At 32.7% G+C, this 19768-nt stretch overlaps 9 protein-coding genes and 1 non-coding gene across 10 annotated transcripts; 3 read left to right on the top strand and 7 right to left on the bottom strand.

Annotated features, from left to right (window-relative positions):
• Positions 1-1352: 1352 nt before the first annotated feature.
• NAEGRDRAFT_74765 (uncharacterized protein) lies at positions 1353-5953 on the top strand (the record flags this gene model as incomplete). The annotated part of the gene is made up of 3 exons (XM_002670268.1): positions 1353-3858; positions 3903-5514; positions 5557-5953. 3 exons carry the CDS (start codon positions 1353-1355, stop codon positions 5951-5953), a joined length of 4515 nt encoding a protein of 1504 aa, XP_002670314.1.
• A 211-nt stretch (positions 5954-6164) lies between these two features.
• NAEGRDRAFT_74764 (uncharacterized protein) lies at positions 6165-6515 on the bottom strand (the record flags this gene model as incomplete). The annotated part of the gene is made up of 1 exon (XM_002670225.1): positions 6165-6515. One exon carries the CDS (start codon positions 6513-6515, stop codon positions 6165-6167), a length of 351 nt encoding a protein of 116 aa, XP_002670271.1.
• A 157-nt stretch (positions 6516-6672) lies between these two features.
• Positions 6673-7140, bottom strand: NAEGRDRAFT_74763 (uncharacterized protein; the record flags this gene model as incomplete). The annotated part of the gene is made up of 1 exon (XM_002670224.1): positions 6673-7140. One exon carries the CDS (start codon positions 7138-7140, stop codon positions 6673-6675), a length of 468 nt encoding a protein of 155 aa, XP_002670270.1.
• Positions 7141-8635: 1495 nt separating this feature from the next.
• Positions 8636-8722, bottom strand: NAEGRDRAFT_t729. The gene has a single exon. It is a non-coding gene; the product is annotated as a tRNA-Tyr (tRNA).
• A 37-nt stretch (positions 8723-8759) lies between these two features.
• On the bottom strand, positions 8760-9164 carry NAEGRDRAFT_74762 (uncharacterized protein; the record flags this gene model as incomplete). The annotated part of the gene is made up of 1 exon (XM_002670223.1): positions 8760-9164. One exon carries the CDS (start codon positions 9162-9164, stop codon positions 8760-8762), a length of 405 nt encoding a protein of 134 aa, XP_002670269.1.
• Positions 9165-9576: 412 nt separating this feature from the next.
• On the top strand, positions 9577-10671 carry NAEGRDRAFT_74761 (uncharacterized protein; the record flags this gene model as incomplete). Its single annotated transcript, XM_002670267.1, has 1 exon — positions 9577-10671. The coding sequence occupies one exon, from the start codon at positions 9577-9579 to the stop codon at positions 10669-10671; it is 1095 nt and encodes a 364-aa protein (XP_002670313.1).
• A 736-nt stretch (positions 10672-11407) lies between these two features.
• NAEGRDRAFT_81900 (uncharacterized protein) lies at positions 11408-12286 on the top strand (the record flags this gene model as incomplete). Its single annotated transcript, XM_002670266.1, has 2 exons — positions 11408-12017; positions 12218-12286. The coding sequence occupies exons 1-2, from the start codon at positions 11487-11489 to the stop codon at positions 12284-12286; spliced, it is 600 nt and encodes a 199-aa protein (XP_002670312.1). The 5' UTR covers positions 11408-11486.
• A 640-nt stretch (positions 12287-12926) lies between these two features.
• Positions 12927-16262, bottom strand: NAEGRDRAFT_74759 (uncharacterized protein; the record flags this gene model as incomplete). Its single annotated transcript, XM_002670222.1, has 3 exons — positions 12927-14732; positions 14778-15495; positions 15553-16262. 3 exons carry the CDS (start codon positions 16260-16262, stop codon positions 12927-12929), a joined length of 3234 nt encoding a protein of 1077 aa, XP_002670268.1.
• A 943-nt stretch (positions 16263-17205) lies between these two features.
• On the bottom strand, positions 17206-19071 carry NAEGRDRAFT_74758 (uncharacterized protein; the record flags this gene model as incomplete). The annotated part of the gene is made up of 3 exons (XM_002670221.1): positions 17206-17816; positions 17859-18481; positions 18527-19071. The coding sequence occupies 3 exons, from the start codon at positions 19069-19071 to the stop codon at positions 17206-17208; spliced, it is 1779 nt and encodes a 592-aa protein (XP_002670267.1).
• A 168-nt stretch (positions 19072-19239) lies between these two features.
• On the bottom strand, positions 19240-19608 carry NAEGRDRAFT_74757 (uncharacterized protein; the record flags this gene model as incomplete). Its single annotated transcript, XM_002670220.1, has 1 exon — positions 19240-19608. The coding sequence occupies one exon, from the start codon at positions 19606-19608 to the stop codon at positions 19240-19242; it is 369 nt and encodes a 122-aa protein (XP_002670266.1).
• Positions 19609-19768: the final 160 nt, after the last annotated feature.

The following is a 19768-nucleotide window of genomic DNA, read 5'->3' as shown; positions in this document are numbered from 1 at the left end:
AATGACGAAATATTACCCTTTCGTATCCAGGAGACGAGAATAAACCTTCTCCTTTCTCTAGCAGTCAGAATTATGTAGACTGGGCTCCAAGTGAATCCTTCTTGAAGGACAATATCTTCAATGGTTATGGAACATTGTGTGCAAGTGTTGGAAAGATACTTCACCCCTATGATTTCACTCAAAATGGACTTGTAGAAAAAGTTGAAGACTTTTGTTACGATAAGTCCAACCAAGAGTGTTTAGCCAGTTCTGAAAGTTTAATTTTTGGAAGTTCTGGTGGTGTTATGATTTCTAAATTCTCCAAAGTGTATCACATTAAAGGATACACACTGATTGAGTTTCACGCAGTCCATACTGGTGGAGAGTTTGTAAGATGTTCAACTTGTTTGAAACATTTTGGCTCAGCTATGGACAAAGCTGGTTCACAGCCTGACACTTGGAGAATTTGTGAAAAATGTGAAATTGATGAAAATCTTTCTTTCAACAATCCAATTCCATATTCGACAAGTGTTTCAGTTCATTCAAGGCCGTTTGTTGAGTTTTATTCACTTGTGGTATTGCCAAAGATTTGTGAGATTCTTTCTCTCACTGAAGTTCCTTCTCTGCTTGAATACTGTAAAATGCACCAAAATTAAAGTTGTACACCAATAATAATAATTACAATCTCTAAACAGGTTATTTTTCTAGTGATTGTTTCATTTCACTTATAAGTTTGGCTCCTTCATCACCAATTTCATTTTAAGAAATATTAAGTAATGTTTATTGTTTCATTTCACCTAAGTATTTAGCTCCTTCATCACCAATTTGATTGTAATTAATATTAAGTGATGTTAATTGTTTCATTTCACTTATGAATTTGGTTGTTTCTATAGAGTCAAGCAAATTGCTAGAAAATTCAACATCTTCATAAATTGACTTTTCATGAGTAATTCAACTCTTTTCTCTGTAAATTTTTTTTTAAATTGAATAACAAGTTTTGAACGTTCCTTGATCACATTAAAGAATTGTTTTGAAATCAAGGAACAATTATTCAAAATAAACCACGAATCATCAATCATGGAAATTATTTCAAAACAAACATCATCTGAAAATATTTCTTATTGGAGTTTCACAACTTCTATTGTTAGTGAATATTTCCTCCTCCGAATAATTAATTAATTGATGATGACTTTGAAAATCTTGTCTATTTCGTTTGCTCATTTTTAATGGAATAATTTGATATGACATGATAATAGATTAGTAATTTAAATTTATGATATTAATTATGATTTTCTAATAACTACAATAAACCTTGTGAGAAATTTGATCGGAGTGAACGGGCAGTAATCTTCCAATTTTAGTACCGTAAAAAAATGCCAACAAGATCATTCACAACCACTTTTGTGATTTTCTTCTTGTGTGTGGTTTTGGTTGGTGAGGTCCACTCACTGGACACATTTCTTCATCCAATTTATCAAAATAGTGGCACTCGACTTGGAAATTTACCAAACATTTCACTAATTACATTACCTGTACAATTGATGGCACCATCAATTTTGCACAAGTCGTTTATTTATTTTGTTTCCGATAGTTCCTCAAAATTGAACAAATTTCATACATTGACAGGGGAAATATTTAGTGTTGGAGATTTTGGAATTGGATGTGATTTACAATCAAATTTAGTGGTGCATCAAATTGGTGAGGGAAATGAAGTGATTGGCATGTCAATTTCAGATAAAATCATCATGTTATCTCCCGAGAGAGGAAATACAACTGTTTACTATACTGGAAATATTGTAAATATGGATTTTGTTATTTATGAGGATTCGTTTATTATTGCAAATGGTTCATCTATTGTAAAGATATTTAACATGACATTAAATAGAACGACGAGTCAATTTACTACATTGAATCAAGATGAAATACACGAAATTGAATTAATGGATAATGAGCTATATTTGGGAACTCAACGTAGCTCAGTTAAAATACTTTCAGTATTGGATTTATCAGAAAAGAGGAACATTCGTACTGTTGATATGCTTTATCGATTACGTGTTTCTAAAAATTCAATTACATCAGAAAAAACATTACACTTTATTATTTATATTTATCCAAATTATGCATATATACAGTGTAATGCATCTTCACCAGCTTGCAATGAATACAATTTTGTAGAATATCCTTCCATTGATGCTCCCAATGCGCCTCAATTTGTAAATATTGAAAGACCTTGTTTAGTATCACTCGATGATTCAAAACAACTATTTTATTGTGGATATAATAATGTGACTAAAGTGGAAAATGGAATCTCTCAAGGTTTTTTAACTCTGGGAGGAGCTGCAATTGAGGGAGCAAATGTAAATAATTTCACATTTACTGCAATCTATTCCATGTCAATGATGAGACGAACAGTTGATGGTCCCAAAGAAATGGTCATATCTGATTTACAAAGTTTAAGAACTTACTCATTTGAGAAGCAAGTTGTGAACACTCTTTCCTATCAATCTACATGTAGTGACACGAATAATAGAGCATTTTCTGTTGGTCAATTCTTCAAGAATAGGAATGATAATTCTTTACTTATTATCAGTCAAGATGCTCTTTCAAAATTGAATTTCCTAGAATCAGAGAATATGCTTTGTGACTATGTGGCCTATTATGAGCACGTTGAAAAAAGTAATAATGTTCCTTCCAATATTTCTACACTCAACCATCCCACAGGAATATTTAAACAAAATGGTGAAATTTATTTTGCTGATTCTCAAAATCATAGAATACGAAAAATTACACAAGATGGTTTTGTGGTTAACGTTGCAGGAACAGGAATTAGTGGTTACTCTTTAATTGGTGATCCCTTGTTGTCCTATTTAAGCAATCCTAATGGTATTGTTGTTTTGAAAAATGGTGATATTTATATATCTGACACAGATAATCATTGCATTAGACAAATTAAGAATGGAACACTATCTAATTTTGTTGGAATATGTGGTAGTAGTTTATCTCCTCTTAAAGGTCCTTATGGATTGAGCTTTAATTCTACTCACCTTTTTATAGCAGATACATTACATAATAGAATTGTTGCAACTACCTTTCTTAATCCAAAGCTGTTAAACATTGTAGGTGTTGGAACTCCTGGTGATACTGTACAGAGTAATGATCTTACTGAAATAGAATTGAATTCACCAAAAGGTATTCATGTTAATTATCCTGATTTGATGATTGCCGATACAAACAATCACAAAATCAAGCGTTTCAATTTAATAACCAATCAATTAACTACTGTATTTGGAGCTAATTCTGGTAAATCAGTGCTTTTGAATCTAAAATCATTATCTTATCCTCATGCAGTTGTAGTGGATGGCAGTGCAATAGTTATTGCTGACTCTTACAATTCAAGGATTATTTCATATAGCCCAACTACTGGTAGAACAATGGTAATTGGAACGGGAGAGAGTGGCTACAATGGAGATTCTTCTACATCATACAATATTAAGTTTTTCAATCCTAAAGGATTGTTCATAGACTCAGATTCTATATACATTTCAGATAGTTCAAATAATAGAGTGAGATTATTATCCCTAGATTTAAGAAGTCTAGCATTTTCAGCACTTACTGTAGCAGGAGGTATAGGTGATTATGGAAAATCATTGGATGCTGTTGCTAAGGTAGGAGGAGCTTTTTCAAATTCAAAAGGAGAAATTATATTTGCAGATTTTTATAACCACCTCATTAGAAAAATTAGTATTGAAGGAATAGTTAGTACAATTGTTGGAAAAGGATTTGGATTTAATGGAAATAAGGTCAGAAATGAAGATGCCCTATTGAATTTGCCATCCAATATGGCAGTTTCATCTCTTAATGAGAATGATTTTTATTTCTGTAAGTAATTACTCGATACCAGATTTAATAATATTGGAAAATAGGTGATACTGGTAATAGACTAATAAGAAAGGTTTCGAATGGATACGTTACTACCATTGCAGGAGGTGGCAATATAATTGCGGATGGAATCAAGGCCACAGATGCCCAACTCACCTATCCACTATCCATTCAGGTAACAAAATCAGAAGATATTTTCTTTGCTGACTATTTTTCAATAACCAGTTATACTGTCAAGAAAATATCACACAAAGATGGAACTATTCGCACCGTTGCAATGGATGTCTCTCATGCTTTTACTGTGGATGAGGATACAGGAATTCTCTATTCTGCAAAGATCAATTATATTCAACAATTTGTACCTAGTTGTCCATTAGGTTACGCTCTTGATTCAAATTTCTCTCTCTGTACACCAGTTTGTTTTGGATTGACTAGTTACAATAGCTCTGTATGTTCAGGTAATGGTGATTGTTTATATCCAAACAAATGCAGTTGTAGTACTAATTATATTGGAGATGAGTGCAAATATCCACTTTGTTACGGAAAGGATAGTTTAAATCCAGAAGTTTGTAATGGTAGAGGTCAATGTCTTTCTCCAGATAATTGTAAATGCATGGAGGGTTACGTTGGAATGGTTTGTGAAAAACCAATTTGTTTTGGAAAACCAACCAACACTTCTTGTGGAGGTTCTTATAATGGAAAGTGTGTAGAGAAGGACCAATGTTTATGTACTCCCAAAAAGTATTCTGGAAGAGAATGTCAATATCCACTCTGTTTTGGAAAACCATCAAATGATGATTCAGTATGTGGTGGAAGAGGAACATGCCTAGAGCCTGACTATTGTGAATGTAAGAATAATTATCATGGTGATCAATGTCAAAAATTGGATAATTCAGATGTGATTTTAGGAGCTACTCTTGGATCTCTTTCATTTCTAATAATTTTCATTACTGCAATTATTATTGTACTGGGTTGCATTGTTTCGAAATATCGTAGGCAAAAGAGAATTATTGACACTGACATCCAATTGGATCAGAGATTGCTCTTACCAGAGGATGTTTCATTCACTACTCATTCAACAAGCTCCTCCTTAACAGATGAAAAGGAAGAATCATTCTTCATACCTCTTCAAGATTTGAATCTCGATAAAAACATCAAAAGATTGGGTACTGGTGGTATAGGAGCAGTCTTCAAGTCAACCTGGAAGAATATTCAAGTTGCTGTAAAGGTATTCGATTTGAATAATATGAATATATCAGAAGAAGATTTCCTTAGAGAGGCGACCATTCTCTCTAAATTAAGACACCCTAATATTATTAGTTTTTATGGAATTTCTAGTGGAGTTACTAAGAGATACATTATTATGGAATGTATGGAAGGAAGTTTAGAATCATTCTTGTCTGATTTACAAAATGAAAGTTTGAAATGTCCAATCAGAGAAAAATTGAATTTATTGCTACAAATTTGTTATGGAATTTCATATTTACACAATTTACAACCCAATTATATTGTTCACAGAGATTTAAAACCAGCCAATGTACTCTTGCACAACAATCATTCCATTTGTAAATTGTGTGATTTTGGATTGGGAAGAGTATTATCTACGCATACCTATTCTTCGCTCACAAATCACATTGGAACATGCTATTACATGAGGTTAGTATTTGATAATAATTGATGTTCATTAATTTTCAACAGTCCTGAAGTAAGCATGCCAATTAAGGAAATTGAAAGATCAGATGCTAAGGCCATCGACATTTATAGTTTCTCAATCATTTTATATCAAGTTCTATTTGAAACTACCGATCCCTACACATCAAGCAATCAAAATTATTTAAGGAAAATAAGAATGGAAAAACCAAATCAATATCCATCACAATTGCTATTACACAGATCTATTTGTGAGGATAATTTAAGGCCAAAAATACCATTCGACGATTTGGAATCATGCAGAGAATGGTGCATTGAATTTGATGAGGAAAAGAATGCAGAAATCTACTGGACAATCACTCAATTAATCACCAAATGTTGGAATCATTATCCGTCCAAAAGACCAAACATAGAACAAGTAATTCAAGAATTAGAAAGATTGTAGTAGTAACAACAGCATGATACTTAACTTGGCAGAGCATAGGATATGATGAAAAATATTTCAGATTTCAGATAATGTATGTTAAAAAGAAACTATGTGAAAAAGTTGGTTCAGCATTCAGATATGATGAAATATGTATTTTTATTGATATTTTGTTCAGAAGGAGATTGTTAAATCAGCTGATCATCAAGTTCGTCTACTTTCTAACAAAATTTTAATCCTTTAAACCTCTTTGGAATGTCAAAACCTCAAACATCATTTTCCAATCACCCATAAAACTCCAAAGTGGATATGTAAATGTTGCAGGTCTATTCTTTTCAAAGAAGAAATGACCAATCCAAGCTAAACCATATCCAATCAACAACATGGAAGGAAGAGCCAATTGATATTTCTTTTTATATAATAAATAACCACCAGTTGATGCAGCACTAAATGTTCCTACAACGTGTAAAATTCTACAAATTGGATTGGAATGTTGTGAAAGATAGAATGGATAAAATTCTGCAAAAGATTGATATCTTGTTGATGATGGTGTGGCGAGGTTGGTTGTTGATGTGTTGCTCATTTTTTTTTGTTGTTTCCTTTTGATTTTCGAAGATCGGAGATTATCGGTTGGAGATGGGTTTACAATGTGATGATAATGTGTGTGAAATTGGATTGGTTGTGGACAAATTATGGAGATTCTCAATTAATGAAGTTGAATTAGTTTAATTTCATATTACTCAAACAGTTGATTGAGGATTAATGTTAAGTTGTTTCTTTCTATATTCACGATACAAGTCGACAAAATCTTTCTTGAATTTATACATTTCTGGATCAAAGTTGTAATATTTGCAGAGCATTTTCCAATTTCTCTTGTTGGCTTTGAAGAAGAAATCAAATATTGTTCCAATAATTGGAATACATCCTATTAGAAAATCGAGTACAATGTTGACTCCCATTCTACATAGAATGGAAAATGACATTCCATGTCGCCAAATCATGATAAGAATTAGACAAGAGACACCAAAGGATATGAAATCTCCAACGAATGGGACGAAACCGAAAATTGGATCAAAACCAAATGAAATTCGCTTTCGAATAATAGGAATGGTGATGTGAAAGGAACTATCCATAAGAAAGGATAAATATTGAATGAAAATTAGTTGAGTTGGTGGTGCGAGAATGTCATTAGTTTGAGTATTGATCATTTTTTTTACTTTGGAAATTGAAACCAAACAAAACAATAGTAAACAAAAACAGAAAATGTCCAAATATGGAAAAAAGTTAAAATCAACATGTCCATTTTGAGATCTCGTAAATAAAAAGGAACAGCCACATTCATTGTTCCGTTTCATTTGGCTCCTTACATGATAATATTCCAATAAATTCAACTTTTTTCAAATCAATACTTGAATAAATAGATCCCAATCCTATGTGAGCTACCTGAAGTAACTTGGAGGATTTCCTACAGTCCTTCATATCCACAATATGGTTATTATATATCAACATGTTGTCTCCAAGATATGATGGCAGACCCAAGATAATTGGAGAAATCTTCTGGATCGAGTTCAATGTAATCTTTTGCGATAATTTCAGAGAGCTTGCTGTCCAAATGGTTTCTACACCTCAATCCTGCCACTATTTCAACATCATTATATCTACCTTCTTGAACTTGGTATGCTTGGGTGATTCGTTGATTATCCACAGTGATAGGAATCATAGCATCTGTAATTAATCTTGGGATATAAAGACTATATTCCTGATCTTTCCTTAACCTTTCCAAAAAGTCCTCTTCATTGAAAATGTCTTTGATTTTTTGAGGGATGATTTGCTCAATATCAGAAATGGTCAAAACCTTTTGATATTCATTTCTTTCCTTAGAAACAATTGTTTTGGAGCATATAATAAATTATTAGAATGTACATTTGGAATATGCCTTAACTCTCCTTCTTCCTTTTGATTGGAAGAGTTGAAAGGTTGTGGATTGTAAACATAACAGAATCTTCAAAGTCATTAATCAATAACCCAAAATTATCCAGTCTTACAACCAATTCAATATGTGAGATCCAATCTAAGTGTCTAATTAGTTTTATCTTATTACCTTCCTCTTTCCAAACCAATTCGTAAAGTTTGCAATTTCTAAGAATGAACACTCTTAATCTCAATCCTTCCAAGAATGGAATAATTTGACACTTATCATCATAGCAATAGCCAGAGAAAGAGAAGCTATCATCACTTGACGAAAAGATTATTGGCTTTTCACTAACAAACTTTCCACATTCCAAATCATAGAGAAATATCTTATCATTATAAAAGAGAGCATTCAGAGAATTCCATGAAACCAATGTAGACAATTGGATAGGAATGAGATGTTCTGAATAGTGTTGAAAAGGAGGCACGAATGGGTCTTTTTTCATCATCAATTTTCTGATTTAATTGATTAATTTGGACAAGTCAACCAAGTAAAATTCATCATCTATGGTTGATGAAATACTGTCTAAACACTTGCCCAAAGGTTGATCAATGAAGGTTGGTTGTGATTCCATTTTTTTAATGCTGATGAAAAACAAAGATAATCCCTGGGATTTAAGCTTCTTGTTCACAACATGGAATAAATGTGTTCATTCATCTTCATATCCAAAGGAATTTGATTTGTTGATTGAGAATTTGTATCCTTAAACAATAATAACATGGGCAAAACTATCCGATGAGACGGAATCGAACCGCCGACCACAGGATGACAGTTTTTCTTGCTACAGTCCCATGCTCTACCAGCTGAGCTATCATCGGTTTACATTCAAAAACGTAAATGGTAAACAAACATGGTTTATTTTACTGGTCTATCTGGATTATACTTTCCAGCGTTATTTGCCTTAATTTCATAGGCTATTTTATCGGCCATTTCACGAATGAATCTCTTTGATGGACGAGTAGGAGTTGGTTCATCAAAAGTGGTGTAAATATGTTCAATCAATCTATCAGCCAATGCTCTAGTTCTTTTCTTATAAAAGATTTCATCAGGATTGTACTTTCCAGCATTATTTGGTTTAACTTCATGTGCAACCTTATCAGAAAGGATTACATCAACCAAAGCATCTGCCAATTCATCAGCATAATCAGATTCTTCCTTGTATCTTCTATTAATCAACCAACCTGGAGAAGATGCTTGAGTGTAGGAAATAACCATACAGGAAACAAGAATAGCAATCAATAAGATTTGAGTTGTTTTCATTTTTTTTCAATGGTTTTTCTGAGAACAGATTTTGTGGTTGTCTCTTTATTAAAGATTGTGAGATTACAACGGGAGGATAATAATTTCCATAAGGTGTGTCCACATAATTAAATTTTCAAACAAATAGAGCGAGTTCAAAGTGTGTTCATTGCTAGTTTCGTTAAAATGTTACGATTTTCAAAGGTCATTCCTTTCAAAATGGTGAAATCAAACACAACTTTACAATAATAATTAATCTATTAATACTTTACAATTTGATTGATTGCATATGTATTTAATCAGAAATAAAAAATATACAAAACAAAATGAAAAGATAATTCAATGTGATGACAACATCGGAATACATGCTATTGTCTGCAATGTTTTAGTTGTTTATTTAACCTGTCATGACAAAGTTCACAATCAAAAAAAAATGTCAGAACTCACACCCGCCATTGTCATTGATAATGGCTCCTATGCCATTAAAGCAGGTTTTTCTGGTGAAGATGCACCAAAGGAAGTCTTTCCCACAACCATTGCAAGAAATCCAGCACGTCCTCTAATTGGTAGTTCCACTGAAAAAGAATTTATTATTGGAAGATTTTCGAGTGAATTGGATAATAAAAGTCCATTCGAAAATAGACGAATCAGTAACTGGGATTATATGGAAAATATTTGGCACTTCACTTTTTATGAAGCTCTACGAGTTGCTCCCGAGGAAGCTCCAATTATTTTAACAGAACATTTAAATACTCCAAAAGAGGAAAGAGAAAAAATTACACAAATCATGTTCGAAACTTTCAATGCTCCAAGTTTTTATTTGGCCAATGATTCGGTATTGAGTGCTTTTGCTTCTGGAAAATTAAATGCTGTGGTTGTTAATATGGGAGAGGAAGAAACTCAAATTGTTCCAATGTTTGAAGGAAATGCTTTACCATATGCTAGCTCAACAATTGAATTGGGTGGAAGACACATCACTGATTATTTAATTAATTTAGTGAAATTGAATGGACATGGTGTGGAATCATTTGCTGAGAAGGAGATTGTTAGAGATTTGAAAGAAAAGAAATGTTATGTTGCCAAAGATTATGACCAAGAAATGGAATCATTTAATTTTGAATTACCTGACAAGACTAAATTGGATATTGGAAAGGAAAGATTTCAAGCTCCAGAACTTTATTTCCATCCTCAACTCTATGAAATTGAACAAACAAATCTTAGCACTGCCATCCACAACTCCATCATGAAACTAGATATTGACCTCCATAGAATCCACTATTATTCAAGAGTTCTACTCAGTGGTGCAAGTTCCTTATTCCCAGGAATTGAAGATCGTTTGCATCATGAACTTTTTGCATTATCTCCTGTGAGTGCAAATGTTAGAGTGGATGCTCCTAGTGAGAGGAAAATATCGACCTTCATTGGAGCTAGCATTCTTGGAAGTTTATCAACATTTGAAAATTTGGCAATCAGTAAGGATCAATATGAGGAAGTAGGACCATGTGTTGTTCATAGAAAATGTTTCTAATTTTTTATTTAACTTATTCGAAAGTGTGAATATTTAAAATATTATCAATATTTTGTGTGACTTGTAAATGAATAATTTGAATCTTGTTAAAAATCTTTGTCATGACCACTTTCGAATAATATTCGAAATGTAATCACGTTTCACAAGTCCATTCCAACATGTCACGTGCATTTTCTTGGAAAGTCAACCAATGAGGATAAATTAAACCACAACATCCATTCTCATGGGGTAAAAATTCTGTTGGACGAATCCTCCTATGCACACAATTTAGCCATTGTAAACATTGGTTGTAATTTTCAAGTGTTTAGTGTAAAAAAACAGTCCATCAACTCCTTCACACACTCCACACTCCAACCCATCAACATCTCTTCTATCCAGTAGCAGTTGGTTGTTAGTTTCCAATAATCTTCATCAAATTCTAAAGCCACACAACAATTCGAAACCAAGTTCTGGGAAAAATCGCAGCGTCAAAAAATTTTACATTTTTCTCTCTTTGAAAAAAAGGCCACAACTTTTCCCGCCAACCACGAAAGGAGAAAAATCTACAATAACAAAAAGGCTTTGAAGATCAAAGGTTTTTTTCATTATCTTCATAGGCAGCAGAAAAATTGTTGAAACAATAACCAACAACTAGTAATCATTATATAATAGAAGCATATATATTCGATCGAATATTGTTGCTGTAGGTTCGGTTAAATTCATCATCTATATTCTTCTTCTGTTGTTATTGTTGTTCATATATATATAACAATAATCATTATCATCATTATAATTGACTTTACTATATAGTACATATATTAATCATCATCATTATCATGGGATTTAGTTGTATTTGTATTCGAAATAATGAGGAACCAACACCACCATCTGCAGTTGAATTATCTTCATCACCCAATAATAATAATAATGGATCAAACAATAAGAAAACTAAACCAGTTCCTCCATCACCTAAAGATAAGAGGGATTTGTCAGATGTTGCAGTGTTAGCCGAATGTTGTAAGAAACTATTAACAATTGATACTATTCAATATATATTTGAGTTTTGTGATTTCCTAGGAGAACAAGAAACACCGAGTATTTTACTGCAAAAATCAATTTTTACTAAATATAAGAGTAATATAAGGAGAAATAGAAATAGTGGAGTTTCGAATAATCAACATCATGATGAAGAAATTGGAAGTGGAGTGTTTTTATCGAGTAATAATTCCATCAAGGAGAGCCAATATGTCAATTTACTGCCATCATCAAGAGTTTCATCACCAGCATCACCTACTTCAGCAGGAGCTCATCAATTTTCACCATCTGCTTCTGTATTCGATATTAAAAATGTTAGATTTGAGTTTCCAGTTTTTAGAAAAATATGGAATGATACAGTGAAAATATTTATCAAAAATAATGATCAAGATGATGAAGAATTCAATCCTTTTTATGATACAGAACCTTTCCATGAAAAATTATGTTCCAAGTTGATAAAATTTGCATTCGGAAAAAAACATAACAAGATAATAAGTTTGGTAAAACATTATACATATTCAGAACATGATAGAATGTGTTGGAAGAGTTTTCCAGTATTTGGAGTACATTTACTATCATTCAAACCTCCTTCATTTATTGATATATCATATCTTGATGACTATCTTGCAGACTTGGGCTGCGTTAATAATATTCTCAAACATAGTAATAGACTTAAATTGAGTTTAACTCTTCCAGTTAATATGGAACACTCTGTTAATTCAAGTGGTGAAACCATACTGAAAGCTGCTCGAGAAATTTCATTCGTAGAAGAAGTTCATTCCAAATATCTGATTGAACTATTTAAAGATCTGAAAAAAATTAATTCACCTGACTGGATTCTACCTTCCCTCACAATAGGTATGCAAGAGAAGTTTGTAATTTCTGATGAATACCTGAATCAAATTTCAAAACTTCCAGTCAAACATTTGAAACTTTCCCTCAACTTTTACCATCCCTCCATGCCTACCAAATATTTAGATGCCCTTCTTGGTAATACCTTTATAACACATTTAGAAATTGAAAATATCAAATTAACCGGTCAACTGGTCGACAATATCAAGGAAAAGATTAATATTGAAAATATTAATGTCAGCTCAGAAGGTAGCTTTATTTGTCTGCTCTCACAAGGCAAGTTGGGTTGCCTAATAATTAATGGTGGAACATCATATCATGAAACATGTACCGAATGTATTCAAAAATCATTTCCAAGTTTTTGTTTTAACATTAATTAAGACGATTTATTAAAAGAAATGTTTCTTCAAGTAATGCTCAGAAGCAACACTTTGAATATAATCCCTCTCTTTTGCCCACAATCCATTTGAATTGAAAGGATTTGAGGAAAATATTGCAGTTGGTGTTGTTCCAACAAAACTGCTCTCATCATCCTCAAACTTTTGTTTTGGTGTTGATGGTTGTTCTTGCTGTGAAAGTGGTGATTTATCACCAACAATTGTTGAGGCTGTATGGCTCAATTTCTGAATACTCAACAAGTAAGAAACCAAAGGTGCAAATGTGGTATGAGTTGCCGAGACTGAAATAACGCTGACATCACTACATTCAGAATTATTTTCTTCACTATCATCACCTTCAATCTTTCTTGGTTCTTCAACCAAGGATCCATACTCTGAATTATTAGCTCCAAATGATGAATTGAATGAGGAAGAATTAAAGCTGGCCCTAGTTCCCATAATATTTAAAATTTGGTCTCTGATAAAAGAGTGATGCTCTCTTTCGTGTCTTTCTTGGTTATGTTTCTTTTGTTTCTTTTTTAGGATTTTCTTGAGAGAGTTCTGATTGAGATCATGGTCAGACCAATCATCAGCATTAATTGAGAATATAGTATGATAATAATTGCTTATTGCAAATTGGCAGTCTTCAATGCCCTCTAGATGACTAATTACATATGAAATATTTACAGGGTCTACTGAGATTTTCAATAAATAATTCAAGCAATGAATATCTTCCTTGCATTCTTTTGTCAATAAATCCGCTTGACACAATGCATTAATTACTTGATTATTAATTTCGAATACTCCTCTATCACAGTATTGATAGAAAATATCTCTTTCCAAAGCTTTAAAACCAGATATTACAAAATTGAAATTGAACTCTGCCGGAGGAGGAAGTCTATAATCTAACAGAAGGGAAGTATAGAAACACTCCATCAATATGAAGAAGTATTTCTCTTCTTCATTCTTTTGAGACATGATGGTTTCTGATAGCAATTCCATCTCTTCTGTTAAAATAGCATTAAATTCAGAGGCCCATTTCTTTGCATTCCAATTCTTGATAGATTTTCCATAAAATATGGCAAATTTGATATATTCCTCATAGGTTTCATTATTAAGAATTAATGTTTGTTGAGGACTAGAGGGAGATGGGCTTTGTGGAGTGTTTGCACTTCCAGTTCTAGGACTGTCAAATGAAAACGAGCCTAAATTGAGTTGTTTCTTCTTGATCAAGCTCGATACTACTCCTAAAATACTGTCATAAAAGTCGTGTCTATTGTTTGGTAGTAAAGAAATAAATTCTGGATCCATTCCTTTGAAAATGGCCTGTTGGTAACAAGCTCCTATTATATACTCTTTCATACCAAGAGAAATTAACTTGGAAAACTGAATATTCTTTTTGTGAGGTGACTTTTCCATACTGTAGAATAAATAACTCAAAAATTGTAGGGCAACATCTTTAGGATAATTAAATAAAATAAATTCCAAAACTGGTATGAATTGATCGTTAACAAGGTCAGGGATTTGGAGCCAATGTGAGCTGGTCAAATATGTTATCATGAGGTCAAAATTGAAAACACATCCGTTTCTTATATTAATAAAATGTCCTTCCATGTGACTGAAAACTGGAAGGAGATGAGGCTCATCTAATTTAACAGGCATTTCATTGTGAAGAGAGAGATTGAATTGATTCTTGTTGAATTGGAAAATTGTTGAGAGGGTATTTCCCTTGATTAATTGCAAATACTTATTTGGAAGGAATAACATAAGATTATTCTTCTTATATTTGCTAATCAAAAGATAATGTTTGGATTGTAACTAATTTTCAGTCAATATCAAATATGTAATCAATCAAACACTTACATTTAGCTTTAAGCACTTCTTTTCTTTAAAGTGATAAATATAAACATTCATCACATTTTCCTGAGTGCTCGGTCGCAAATCTCTATATTGCATACATAAAATATCGTTACCATTTTCAAGTTTTACAATTTGCATTCTAATGGTTGATGTTTCCAAAAAGTAGCTATTGAAATAGTTTGGAGTAAGAGTATTACTTCTTCCAGAAAATATAATTGGGTCAATCATGGATGAAACTGGGAAATCTCTAGAACCAAAATGCAAAAGATCAGGTGGGAGGTGATTCAAAATTGGGTATTTGTACACGAGTTGAAGTCCATCAAGGTCTATATTCCAACAATATAATACTAGATTCATTTTTCCAAATGAATTGGCAGAAGGGAAAGGTGATCGAACTATAAAATACAATAAGTGAGTATCAACATCCCATTGATACCATATTACTTCATTATCTTCACTAGGTTGATTAGATTTTGATGAAAACAATGAAGAAAATGAAGAGGGAGAATCACCATCTGGATAAGATTTTGAAGTGATCGTTTTAACTTCTTTTGGTGGACCTTTCATTGCTCCAGTTTTTGGATCTGTCGAGAAGGTAAATATCTGAATAGATCCTGATGAAAATGATAAGAAGTAATTCTTTCCATTCTTCAATCTATTACTATGGATGAATTGAATGCTCTGTGGAGCTTCCGACTTTTTAAATAAAGTTTGTGGAGATCTGTGTTATTTGTGTTAAAAAGCCATTAATCTAAATTATAAAGCAATTAATACCTACTTGTTCTTTGTTTTTGTTTTTAGTTCAACAAAATACGATTCGTAAAGTACAATTCTCTCTTGTTGAGCCAATAGTGCAGGATTTGATATGGAAGGAGCTACCGGAGTCAATCCATTTGATGATGATGATATTGAATTTCCTTCCTTCTCCTTTGTAAGGAATGACTTTAAATTAGATATTATCTGATAAGTTTCATTCACTTTTAAATTACGATTTTCATAACTATTCACTGAAGGAACACCTGGTATATTAACTTGTGAAGCCATTCCCAGTGATGATGTTGCTGCTGATGGTGATGAGGATGAAGAAGATGAAGAAGAAGTGTTTAAATCACTATTAGTAACCACTAAACTTGCTCCATTATTCACCATTTTGTACAATATTCTACTTGTTGTTATTGAAAGTATGGAGTGATTGAAATTTAGTGAAGCACCAAAGCAATCAAGGGTCGGAGATAATTTGCAAAGTAAATTAACCTTTCTCGAGAGGAAATCCACATGAACAACACTCTGTGGTGAATCCAATCCCATTGATGATCCAAACTCATCTTCATCATCACTAATTTTCAAAGGCTGATGATTCTGATCACCTATTGAAAAACAAACCACAATAAAGTGTCCTGTTGGTTCGTATCCAATAAATTTAACGAGACGATACAGACTATCATTCAGCAATTCCTCTATATCATCCTTCAATTCCAGTGTAATCATATTTTTCTATTGTTGTTGTTGTTGTTGATATGAAGATATGTAATTTCCAATAGGATGTATATTATTTGATTGTTTTGAATACGTGTGTTGGAAGATTGGCTTGGAACTTTCCGAAAGATCCCAACAAGATATTAATGATGCTGAGCGATTCTTAGACCCTCTCTGAAAAAACTCCTAGATGAGGATGCACTTGTTCAATTTTTTGATATTAATTGATTATTAATTGTTGTTGTCCACTTCGAGTGTGTTACTCCAAAATTGTGGAGGAAAAATCAACCCTTTTCTCGGAGTACAAAAACACGACAAGGATTTGAATATTCAGACAATTATTTGCCTAACAGCTTGCAAGAAATTATATTGTGTTGTCTAATTACTATTATCTTGCACACTATAACACAATAAAACTCAACACTTTATAATTGAAGAGAGGATAGTGTGTTGCTGTTTTTGTGTTAAAGGAAAGGAGAAAATTGATGGTAGGTGTTGAGGAGTTTTTTACGAATTAAAACATGGTCAGTACAAATGGAGGTTTGGTTCCCAGATTGGTACTGGGCTTGTGATGAGAGCAACAAGGAAAGAAATTAATAGCGAGAGTTAGTTTACAATGGTATGTTAAATAATGTGCTGTAGTAGTAGGTTCGCTCTTTAGATTTTTTCACTGCAAAGTGAGGACTCAAAGAAGATATTTGATCTTGTAGGGAAATTGTGTGAATTAATTCATTCAACAATGTTGATATCATCACTTGATAGCTGTTTAAGGAATTGGTCATTTAACATACATTGTTAAAAGAAAATTCGCTGATTTCACACAACATGCTGTTTGAATCACATGTAAAGATTGTTATATTTATTGGGTGTGACCTCTTTCTTTCCAATTCAATGGGGTGGTGACTTTGATTGTGAACATGCAATATTTAACATTTCATTTCTTGGGGGTGTGCACTTAATAGTATGGTGGTTGTTGGATGAAAGGTCTAGGGTTTGGCACAATTTTCTTAGCCTCAAAGAAGGTTACTAATTGTTTTGGAACCTCTGCTAATACTTGCTTGGCCAATTCTTCAACTGAGGAACAATCTGCAAATCTAACGAATTGAACAATGTCTCTTGTCATCTTCTTTCCATTGCTATGAACGAGAGGTTCGTCGTCAGCATCAAATTTTCTGCAATTACTGAAATTACTATTTCCAACACCAACAATAATGATTGAAATTGGCTTATCGTTTGCATCGACGATTGAATTAATTGTTGATTGCATGTCAAATGAATCTCCATCAATTATGAGAAGAAGAATGTTATAGAACTGATGGTTTTGATGGATTTTTGGAGTTTTTTCAACAACACACTCAATGAGTCTGTAAAAGTCATCTCCCCAATATCTTTGTTTTGTTTTTGGATTGGTGGCACTTCCCATATCTCCAAATGATAATCTAGGGAGAGCATTTGCATAGGCAGTTAATATTTCTTGAGCTCCATGCAATTCCTCCTGATCTGTGAGGGATAAATTAAACATTGGCTTCATTCCTTTACCATCTACAGTAGCTCCATAACCATAGGCTTTTCATTGTTAATTTGATAATAATTCAATCAAATACCTACCAGCATACATCTTGTCCACATCATAAGGTTCCAAAATATTCATTACTTGAGAGAGAGCTTGTTGATATTGGTTTTGTTTTCCACTCAAATGATGGAGAGAATTCGACTCAGTGTATGCTCTATTAGAACCAGTAAAATCAATTCCAACAGAAACTGAAATTGAACATCCACCAAATAAATAGTCCATAAATTCTGCATTTCTGTTTTCTTTTAGTGCTATTACTTGATTGTAAATTGATAATTCTGGATTTTGTTTTGGCTCTTGCTTTATAATTATTTGACAATCTGTAAATTCAAAGATGCCAGAATTTTTGTAATTTTTCTTTTTAGAAGCAAGAGTTGGCTCTATAAGGTCGAATTGTTTTTTTCCTTGGTTGATCACTTCATCCAAAGTGAAACTGAATTCACCGATGAGGTCAGCATCTGAATGTTTATCATGATCATAACATTTAACATGAATATTCTTATTGAAATCATTGTTAAACAAATCCAAATTAAGAGAGAAGGTGGCCCAATCAGGATTTAAATTCTTTTGAATAACCTCACTTTGATATAACTTTTCTCTACGAGAGGCAACATCCTTTTCAAAATAGAAAAATCCATCCGACTTTCCAAACAGATCCCTAAAATTAACAAGTTTGAATTAAAAGCCAATGAAATTAACTTACTTCTTATCAAGATTTCTAGCACAACAAACGAAATGAACGTATTTGACATCGGTAGGGACAACTTTTGGAATTTCCATTACTAAATCCCTAAGAGCTTGGTAGGAAAGAGTTGAAAATCGTTGGAAAGCCAATCTTTCTCTTTCTTCTGAGAATGGATTGACATCAGCTTGTTTTACGACTTTCTCAGCATGAAGAAAAACTTGTCCAACAACTTTTCCTGAAGTATTTACAAGATTAACTTTAAATTTACCATCTCGTGAACAGATAACCTGAGAGAGGGTGAATTCTTGTGTTTTTCCCATGAGTTGTGAATTGTTTTTACCATCATCATCATAGATTTCTACATTTAATTTCTGTGAATATTCAAAATAATAATAAAGACTGAACTTTTTAGCAAATGATGGATTGGAATTATTTTGAATTGTTTCCGTTTTTCCTAAACATGTGAATGAGGTACTAATTATTGGTTGATTGGATGATCCACTCGTTGATGGTCCCATATAATACAATTTTGCAAATGGATCACTCTTGGAAAGTAGATCCATTCTCTGCAAGTTGTTGGCAGAAATATAAATATCAACCGATTCGCGACAATTCATGTTGAGGTATTTTTTAATGTCTAATATTTGATGGTTTACAAAAAAGAACTTTTTCATCCCAACAAGTTCACAATCATGACAGGTACTTTAAAGGTCCTAATTGAAAATTGATAATTAATTTATATCTGCTAGTTGTTTTCCGATATCCTTATAACCATCTATTGTTCCAATGGCTAATGCCTTCATTTTGGCAACACCTCGTTTGCCATGTGATGAGAGAAATATATCAGTTGCATCCTTTTTGGCATATTGTACAATTGCATAGGCACCACCAGGGTGGTCTTTATCAAACCCAGTGCAATCCACCACATATCCATCCACAACCATCCAACATTCCGATTTGGCTACATCATCCATTGTATAAATTTTTAATTCTCTCTTTTCTTTCGGAGGAGTGTTTTTTCTCTCTTCCGATTTACTCTTTGAATTATCCTCAACTTTAGATGAGCTGGTAGTATCATCCTTTGCACATTTGGCTCCCATTATTTCCTATAATTATTAATTACAATTTAATATTCAATATAATACAATTTTGAACTTTTTCAAAGCTTTGAATAATTTCAAAAATTCCTAGCCGACCTATTAGTGATGACGATTTGAAATGATGAACTATTACTGAGAGTTCTTTGTATGACTACAACCT

This window comes from Naegleria gruberi (genome assembly GCF_000004985.1).
Source record: "Naegleria gruberi genomic scaffold NAEGRscaffold_73, whole genome shotgun sequence".
Taxonomy (NCBI): domain Eukaryota; phylum Heterolobosea; class Eutetramitea; order Acrasida; family Naegleriidae; genus Naegleria; species Naegleria gruberi.
The sequence above is the reverse complement of the archived record's forward strand: the minus strand, read 5'-3'. Positions and strand labels throughout refer to the sequence as shown.